This window comes from Clinocottus analis, unplaced genomic scaffold, assembly GCF_023055335.1.
Source record: "Clinocottus analis isolate CAN_PGR_092001 unplaced genomic scaffold, fCliAna1.0.p SCAF_18, whole genome shotgun sequence".
Taxonomy (NCBI): domain Eukaryota; kingdom Metazoa; phylum Chordata; class Actinopteri; order Perciformes; family Cottidae; genus Clinocottus; species Clinocottus analis.
The window spans coordinates 15422471-15431910 of record NW_027175909.1 but is presented as its reverse complement, the minus strand read 5'-3'; the positions used below and the strand labels follow the sequence as shown (position 1 = coordinate 15431910).

At 48.9% G+C, this 9440-nt stretch overlaps 1 protein-coding gene across 12 annotated transcripts in view; it reads right to left on the bottom strand.

The window, feature by feature from the left end:
• Positions 1–58: 58 nt before the first annotated feature.
• Positions 59–9440, bottom strand: part of LOC137788489 (protein 4.1-like) — a 16247-nt gene continuing 6865 nt past the window's right edge. For 4 of the 12 annotated variants that reach the window (XR_011077749.1, XR_011077754.1, XR_011077753.1 and 1 more), the window contains 16 exons: positions 9345–9440; positions 9145–9242; positions 8394–8569; positions 7788–7871; positions 6940–7032; positions 6682–6806; positions 6537–6584; positions 6214–6438; positions 5610–6017; positions 4576–4671; positions 4391–4468; positions 3085–3129; positions 2763–2861; positions 2572–2652; positions 1743–2366; positions 59–1555 (listed from right to left, as the gene is read on the bottom strand). The exon at positions 9345–9440 is cut by the window's right edge and continues 57 nt beyond it. Coding sequence is in view for 2 of the 12 variants with exons in the window: in XM_068581318.1 (XP_068437419.1) it covers positions 2256–2366; positions 2572–2652; positions 2763–2861; positions 3085–3129; positions 4391–4468; positions 4576–4671; positions 5610–6017; positions 6214–6438; positions 6537–6584; positions 6682–6806; positions 6940–7032; positions 7788–7871; positions 8394–8569; positions 9145–9242; positions 9345–9440 (1863 nt within the window). In the remaining 10 variants the exon portion in view is untranslated. The remainder of the gene's footprint in view (positions 1556–1742; positions 2367–2571; positions 2653–2762; positions 2862–3084; positions 3130–4390; positions 4469–4575; positions 4672–5609; positions 6018–6213; positions 6439–6536; positions 6585–6681; positions 6807–6939; positions 7033–7787; positions 7872–8393; positions 8570–9144; positions 9243–9344) is intronic. The other 8 variants (XR_011077755.1, XR_011077757.1, XR_011077751.1 and 5 more) reach the window with 7 other exon arrangements.

Here is a 9440-nt window from a genome sequence, read left to right as displayed (position 1 = left end):
TCTGACCTTTGACCTGAATTTCTTCCACATCTAGATTTTTCTTAAAAAAGACAGAAAGTTTGGTAAGTCATTCATCGTTTTATTTGAATTAAGTGGGTAAAGACACAGGTAACACCTGAGGGAGTGGTCAGTCTGTAAGGTAACACCTGGGGGAGTGGTCAGTCTGTAAGTTAACACCTGGGGGAGTGGTCAGTCTATAAGGTAACACCTAGGGTGAGTGGTCAGTGTGTAAGGTAACACCTGGGGAAATGGTCTGTGTGTAAGGTAACACCTGGGGGAATGGTCTGTGTGTAAGGTAACACCTGGGGTGAGTGGTCAGTGTGTAAGGTAACACCTGAGGGAGTGGTCAGTCTATAAGGTAACACCTGGGTGAGTGGTCAGTCTATAAGGTAACACCTGGGGGAGTGGTCAGTCTATAAGGTAACACCTGGGGGGAGTGGTCAGTGTGTAAGGTAACACCTGGGGGGAGTAGTCAGTGTGTAAGGTAACACCTGGGGGGAGTGGTCAGTGTGTAAGATAACACCTGGGGGGAGTGGTCAGTGTGTAAGATAACACCTGGGGGGAGTGGTCAGTGTGTAAGGTAATAAGTCTGGGATTACATACAAACACAGATCAATAAATAAATACACGACAGGTGAATAAAGTAATTCATAACAAGGGTTTCCATGGCGAGATGAAAGAATGGCACATTACTATTGCATTATGGGTAAATAGAGAGCAGTTTTTGCTGCTATACAGTGAGTGGTTACAGTGCTAGCAATCATGCTATTTTACATTTCAGACATGAGACTGTCGGAATTATACAGGTAATAATGACAGGTCAGTCAGGTGACCTCACCAGGTGACACGGGTGATGTCACAGGTTATTATAGAACTTTCAGATGTCATACAAACTAATTATTGAATATTACATAAGGCTGCTGTCTCTTACACTCTCTCTCTCTCTCAAACACACACAATCAGGAGCAAATATACCTGAGTCAACCAACCAATCAGAAGTCTGTTTTCACCTGTCGGGGTGTCAGGTGTGTGTGGGAAGGCGGGGCTAGTTTAAGTAGGAAGTAAATGCAGCAGCAGGACCATTTTTGGTTTTGATTTGTGGTGAAAGTTAATCTGAAGTTGACTGGCTCTGGTTGCCATGAGAACATGTTGATTTGTGCCACAGCAGCGCCACCTGTCTGTCTCTCACCTGTCTGTCTCACCTGTCTGTGTTGCATACATATTTTAATCCGTTACAGACAGAACTATAAAACTTTTAACTCGATAGAATCAAACTATTGAACTAATGCTAACCTCCCTCTGTGAGAAAGACAGGTGCTGCTGTGTGTGTGTGTGCGTGTGTGTGTGTGTGTGTGTGTGTGCGTGCGTGTGTGTGCGTGCGTGTGTGTGCGTGTGTGAGAGAGAGAGAGTGTGTGAGAGTGAGTGAGAGAAAGTGTGTCTAAATCCTCAGTTCCATTAATGTCCACTGGGTGTCGCTGAAAACAGTGTGTCGACATTTGCCTCTGGAGTCTGGACTACAACTCCCACAATGCAGCAGAGGCTTCTCCATTCAGTCCTGAAAGAAAGACAGAAGCAGCTGTGAGACAAAATACAAGCAGAGGTCTAAAAGTCTAAATGTCTGCGAGACGTATTCAATCAATCTGCAGCTCATTAAAGAGCATTGATGAATCACGATAACATCATGCTCATGCTAACTAGCATAGCTCAGCAAGCTTCAAAGCCAGGCTGTTAGCGTAGCATACCATGTGACTATCACCACTGTCCTGAGTCCTCTGAGTCAGCATGAATGCAGAGGTGAATACAGGTGTGTTCAGGTGGGGCGGGGCCACACTCCCTCACTTGGGCTGTAAAATGATGTCACACTTGAGAGGACAGGGGATAACAGCATGCTAGCATAGCATTAATGGTCAGCGGGTTAATGTTAGGTGATGTGTTGCAATTTGGCGCCCAAATAAAAAAAAACTCATGACTCATCAATAATTGATTAATACCATTCTGATCACCTGAGTCATCAGGTGCTGTTTATTTCCTCCCCAAATATCCTTACTGTCCTCCAATCAGAAGACCCCCTTCTCTTCCTGTGTTCTCTGGACCAATCAGAAGCTCTGAGCTCCTGGTTCGTCAGTGTTCGTCTCTCCTGTTCCTGAACACCAACATTTGTGTAAAGCATGCAAACACAATGTTATGAATGCTGCCATGCACCAGCCAACCAATCAGCATCCAGTAAGGGTCACCACCTGTTACCTGTGATGTCACTAATCAATCACATGATCAGAAGAGACCTCTGTTTCTTTATGGACAACGACTCGTGTGACTGACAGCTCGGGATGCTGCAGCCGCGCCTCGCTAAGCACCGCTGCCAGCGCCTTAAAAAGAGACACCAAGATCAGAACCAGGTCCACGACTAATCCTGGACTGACCAGCCCCACGTCGGTGCAGGGTTAACCTAGGTCTGTATACATCTGTCCTGCGTTAAACCAGGTCTGTAGAGGTCAGTCCTGAATTAGTCCAGGTCTTTATCGGTCTGTCCCGGGTTCGAGTTACCTTGCTAAAGATTCTTTTGGCATTTACCTCGTCGTGGTCGATTTCTGTGTCTCCAGAAATCACGATTCTCTTCTCGATCCTGGTTTCTGACATTCCTCCTTTGACGGTCTGAAGAGACGAAGAGAGAAACGTCTTCCAGTTCATCTTTTGCCTCACGACTAAAACTCATATTCTCATGTTTCTAAACGAGATAAGACATGTACTGATGTGTGTGTTACCTTGGTGATGTGGGTGGTGGTGGTGGTGGTGGAGGTCTCAGCGGTGAAGGTCTGGGAGCTCAGCAGAAAACCTGCAGGAGGATCAGAGTCTGTGTGGCTCTGAAACACACACACACACACACACACACACACACACACACACACACACACACACACACACACACACACACACACACACACACACACACCTGTTAATTAATCAACATGTGATTTTAAATAAGTAAATAATATGATGAAAGGAGTCATTGATGATCCTTTCATTCGTCAATAAGCTCATGAATGGCGGCACATCTCTTACAGTATCAATAACACGGGTTCTCACCCCGGGAGCTTCGTAGGTGAGAGTCTTCCTCATCACGGGAACCTCCTGCCAGACACAGAGAAGGGCAACAACCTCAGGAACATCTCACACATCCTCATAAACTACAAGCTCACGCTTCACCTCCAGGTTCAGCCTGCTGGTGAGGCGCACTGCCGTCACCTCACCAGCAGGGGTCACTAGAGCTACTGGGGCAGGAGTTACTGGAGTTACTGGAGTTACTGGAGCAGGAGTTACTGGAGCTACTGGAGCAGGAGTTACTGGAGCAGGAGCTACTGGAGCAGGAGTTACTGGAGTTACTGGAGCTACTGGAGCAGGAGTTACTGGAGTTACTGGAGCAGGAGTTACTGGAGCAGGAGTTACTGGAGCTACTGGAGTTACTGGAGCAGGAGTTACTGGAGCTACTGGAGTTACTGGAGCAGGAGTTACTGGAGCTACTGGAGTTACTGGAGCAGGAGTTACTGGAGCTGGAGTTACTGGAGCAGGAGTTACTGGAGTCACTGGAGTTACTGGGGCAGGTGTTACTGGAGTTACTGGAGTTACTAGGACAGGAGTCACTGAAGCAGGTTGAACTGAGACAGGACTCACTGGGAAAGGAGTCACTGGGACAGGTTTAACTGGGGCAGGTTGAACTGGGGCAGGTTTAGCTGGTGCAGGAGTTACTGGGGCAGGTTGAACTGGGGCAGGTTTAGCTGGTGCAGGAGTTACTGGGGCAGGTTGAACTGGGGCAGGTTTAGCTGGTGCAGGAGTTACTGGGGCAGGTTTCTACCTCTGGTGTTACCTCCAGCAAAGATTTGGGCTCGTCATCGTCATCAGTGTGGTCAGATGGCTGCATCTGATTGGCCGAGCAGGGGCGGGGTAAAGAGTGAGGGGGGGTGGAGTTTTCTCCCAAACCCCACGCCCCTTCCACCTCCTCCGAGTCGTCCGAGTCGTCAGAGTCCCTGTCATCGTGAACTGAACGGGGTCTGGTGCTGACGTTGGCTGCCTCCTGCTCTTCGCGGCTAAAGGCGGAGTCAGCGTGAATGCTATCCTGATTAGCATGGTTATCACGCGGGCTTTGAGCCTGCCTGACGGCGGCCTCCACGGCGTCGTCCACGGCCGCACGCGCCACCACGCTGATAGCGTCTTCACTGGCGTCGCTTGTGTCGCTCGCCAGGCTACTCGGCTCGTCGTCGCTGACGTCGTAATAACTGACCTCAAGTTTGCTAGCCCCTTCCTCTGTGACATCATCAGCATGCGACATGCAGGCCCCCGGAGGAGGGGGCGGGGGGTTAGTTGGCGGCGGCCCCACAAGATTTCTTGTCGCTACCTGAGGCTGGTCCGCCATTGGCTGGTCCTGGTCATCTGACTCCGGCATCAGGAAGATCGTCTCCACCTTCTCTGACGTCTGAAACACAGCGAAGAGCCCAGTGGGCACGTTTACAGGTACTGATGTACGACAGGTAGACAGTTCCAGAGACAGGTAGACAGACAGGTAGACAGACAGACAGGCACCTTCAGCAGGTTGTGTTCTCTGAAGGTGTTTTGTTCTCTGGCTGAGTTCAGCAGAGCAGTCAGCTCAGGAGACATTTCATCGACTGTAGGTTTAGGCTACACACACACACACACACACACACACACACACACACACACACACACACACACACAAACAAAGATTAGAAAGACAGACCTATGAATTGCAGCCATTTAACTGGAAAGTAGATGTAGAACCTGACAGCCATGCAGGGGGCGTGGCCAGAAGGAGCATGACCATATAGGGCGTGGTCATAGAAGCTATAGAAGTGAGTGGGCGTGGCCAAAGAGGGCGTGGCGCATAGGGTCGTTAGTAATCAGTAATTACTAACCAGTGCATGACATATAAAACAGATTACAGGGTTTTCACTCAACTTCTTAAGAAACATGATTATGTTTCATGTGATCTAGTGCATTCAGGAAGTCAAAGCAACCAATCAGGGGTCAGCAGACAGGAAGTGAAGAGCGGACAAAGAAGGCGCAGCCAATCAAATCAGCCCAAAAAACAACAACATAAAGAGATCTGCTGCTTCTTTTTGTGTCTGGGAGGTGAAACTGAACACTGCAGCTCTCCTGTCTCCTGACTCCTTGTGGGCAAACTGTCTCCTGACTCCTTGTGGACAAACTGTCTCCTGACTCCTCGTGGGCAAACTGTCTCCTGACTCCTTGTGGGCAAACTGTCTCCTGACTCCTTGTGGGCAAACTGTCTCCTGACTCCTTGTGGGCAAACTGTCTCCTGACTCCTTGTGGAGAAACTGTCTCCTGACTCCTTGTGGGCAAACTGTCTCCTGACTCCTTGTGGGCAAACTGTCTCCTGACTCCTTGTGGACAAACTGTCTCCTGTCTCCTAGTGGACAAACTGTCTCCTGACTCCTTGTGGACAAACTGTCTCCTGTCTCCTAGTGGACAAACTGTCTCCTGTCCTCTCAGAGCTGAAGTATTCAGTTTGAGGGTTAGCGTGTCGCTGCTCCTCATGCTTGTTTCCATGCCGACCACCAACCAGCCAATCAGCATACCGGTCTGGTCAGGGAGGGCGACGCCCAGATGGGGGCGGGGCTTAGACTCAGCTCCTCCAGAGGTGATTCAGGAGGAAGGAGGGGGGTCAAAGGTGACATCACAGAGGCTCCGCCTTCTCCCACGCCGGGCGGCGAGGTCGGCGTCTTCACCTCGCGGATGGTGACCAGTGGTCCCCGTGCGATGACATCAGCAGCTAGCGGTCCCCGTGTGATGACATCATCAGCGGTGGACAGCGGGATGATTCTGACCTGCCTGCCCATCCCAGTGCTCGCTGTTTTCACGGTGACGCCAGAGCTGTCGTCCGTTATTGTCATGGTAACGACCTTCCCGGAGGCTGTGTCGTAGCTCCGCCCCACGGTGCAGTTCTTCTCTCTGATTGGCTGAGGGGGAGCAATGAACCCGCCCTCCTGGAGCACACAGGTGAGCGACATCAAACACACACAGACCGATTGGCCAATCACCTGACAGCTGAGGTGAGCCGCTGGTGTTTGACTGACAGCTGAGTGGACCTACCGCTGTCCAGTGGGAGGGGCCGAGAGACAGACAGGCATACAGTGTGTCTGTGTGTGTCTGTGTGTGTCTGTGTGTGTGTGTGTGTCTCACCTCATCTGGTTCCAGTGGTTCGATCATCGGGGACTCGTCTCCTCGTCTTAGGGGCGAGGAGGCGAGGCGCCTCTCCCACTCTGTGGCTCCTCCCCCTCCTGTGCCTCCTCCCCCTCCTGTGACTCCGCCCTCTAAGAAGGAGCGCCTGAGAGCGCTGATTGAGGTCTGAGGTCTCTGCTCCTCCTCTGGACTCCCCAACGTCCTCAAGTCCTCATCCTGGTCAGACTGAGAGACAGACAGACAGACAGACAGGTTGTCGTTAGAGAGTTTTAAGTTTCAGTTTTATTTCATGAATATTTAAATAATGTGAATCCTCCTCAGACCTCGGTGGCGGTCAGATCTCCGTCCACAGCGGTGTCAGTGAGCTCCGTCTACATAGAACATCAAACAGGTATGTGAGACAGGTGAGCTCCGTCTACACAGAACATCAAACAGGTATGTGAGACAGGTGAGACAAGTGTTTGTTACCTTTGTTTCCTGCTTCTGAGGAGTAGGAGGACTCTGCTGAGAGATCTCTGTGGCTCTGGTCTCCTCTTCCTCCTCCTCTTCCTCCACCTGCTGCTGCACCTGCTCCACCACCAGCACCTCCTCAACTGGTAGATAGGAGACAAAGAAGCAAGGGGAGGAGACAAGGGAACAAGGGAACAAGAAGACAAGGAGGAGGTGTCATTTAGTGCTTGGGTCCCCGGATCTGATGGCTCTCCTCTGATTGGTTGTTTCTGGTACCTGTCTCCGCCCTCCTCTCCTCCATCGTCCTCTCAGGTGTCACAGTGGTGATGAGGTCACTGACGGCTTTATATGCTCCGTACAGCCCCATGTCTACACACACACACACACACACACACACACACACACACACACACACACACACACACACACAGTGATGTCAACAACAACAGAGATGATAACCAGGGCAACAGCACATTCAGCCAATCAGCGCTCAGGGCCATGCAAGGCAGCCTGGGCCAATCAGCCAATCAGCATTCAGAGCCACCACGAAGCCATGACCACACGGCTAACTATGCTAATGATGCTAATTAAGAGAGTCAGACCTACTTCCTGTTATGCCTCCAAAAAATATTATTATGAATTTCTATTATAAGCCAGTGAATTGCTGTTAAGTGTCTGAAAGCTGCATTCTCTCTCCTGACCACCAGGGGGTGACTCATCTGGTTGTATCGAAGTCTATGCTACATGTGTTAAAGCTACCAGGTGATTGACAGGGAGTGCTTTAGGGTGGGGCTAATATGTGATTTCACTTCATCAAAGTTAATTGTAACTTTTAAAATGTATTATTTCTGACTTCATGTCTGATCGTGTTATTGACGACAGGATGGAGGTCTGACTGCACGTTATGACATCACCAGAAACAAAAGAGCTGATTGGACAGTAATTGACACAGCTGATCACAGATCCAGATGTGTCTGAATGAAGCAGACTTCATCCAACCAATTAGGAAGCAGCATTCGCTCACGAGCTAAAAGAAGTGAAGCGTTCAGAGCGGTGGCCAACCACAGAGCAGTACTACTACAGTACTACTACAGCAGCAGTGATACTGCAGTGATGAGCTCTACCTGTGTGTGTACCACCGTTTGCTTTAGGGGACGTTGTGATGGCAGGAGAGCCAATCAGAGAAGAAGTGGGCGTGGTCCTCGGAGCTGAGGACCAATCAAAGCCCTGGTCAGCAACAAGTGCAGGAATGAACTGACTGAACACACAGCTGAACCCATAAAACCTGAACCCCCCAAAAACTGGGACTAGGACTACAATGACAGAATCCAGGGATCCCACAACTGGGACAAGAACCACTACAACTACTCCCAATGAGATGAGCACAACTCACGTTTTTAATATCAGGTCTCCAACTACTGGGACCAGTACTTTTACTATTAGGACCAGGGCTATAACTACTGGGACCAGTACTTTTACTATCAGGACCAGGGCTATAACTACTGGAACCAGTACTTTTACTATCAGGACCAGGGCTATAACTACTGGGACCAGTACTTTTACTATCAGGACCAGGGCTATAACTACTGGGACCAGTACTTTTACTATCAGGACCAGGGCTATAACTACTGGGACCAGTACTTTTACTATCAGGACCAGGGCTATAACTACTGGGACCAGTACTTTTACTATCAGGGCTACCTCAGGACGAGCATGGTCAGTATGAGTACCTCCATCCAGGCTGCGGCTCAGAATGTTCCTCTTGCTGATGCATCGTGGGAAATTGGGTGCAGGTCTGGAGATCTGAGCGCTGGCTCTGCGACTCTGAATCTGAGTCCGACCGCTGTAGCGGAACTTTGAACCCAGAGACAGAAACTTCTTTGTTGTCTCTTCTGGAGACATCAGCCTGGGAGAAGGAGACAGACAGAGCATGTTGGTAAGATAAGTCATGCTACATTACATCATGCTACATTGCATCATGTTACAATACGTCATGTTACATTACATAATGTTACATTACTTCACGCTACATTACATCACGCTACATTACATCACGCTACATTACCTCACGCTACATTACCTCATGTTACATTACTTCATGTTACATTACTTCATATTACATTACGTCATGCTACATTATGTCATGTTACATTACTTCATGTTACGTTACTTCATATTACATTATGTCATGCTACATTACGTCATGTTACATTACTTCATGTTACGTTACTTCATATTACATTACGTCATGCTACATTACGTCATGTTACATTACTTCATGTTACGTTACTTCATGCTACATTACGTCATGGTAAAATACATCATGCTACATTACGTCATGTTACATTACGTCATGTTACATTACATCATGCTACATTACGTCATGGTAAAATACATAATGCTACATTACGTCATGTTATGTGAAGCTGTGTTTTTTCTTCTCATATCATATAAAGTGAAATCATGGAGCACATCACTGACCTGAAGAAGGAGTGGTTCTCCACACACACTTTCCACAGTCTTTTAGCTGCTCGGTGATTCAGCAGCTTGAAACCAATAGTAGACTCAAACTGGTCAAACTGGAGACAGAGAGGGACAGTTACTGGTCAGACTGGACACAGAGACAGACTGTAACTAGTCCGGTCTTCTTCTGTGGTGTTGGGTGAGTCGACCTGTCTCACCTCTCCAGGTCGGATCTTGATGTAGAAGTTGTTCCTTTTGTACGAGATCTTCAGGATCTTCGGCCACGAGAATCTGTTGATCCTCAGTCTGTCTCT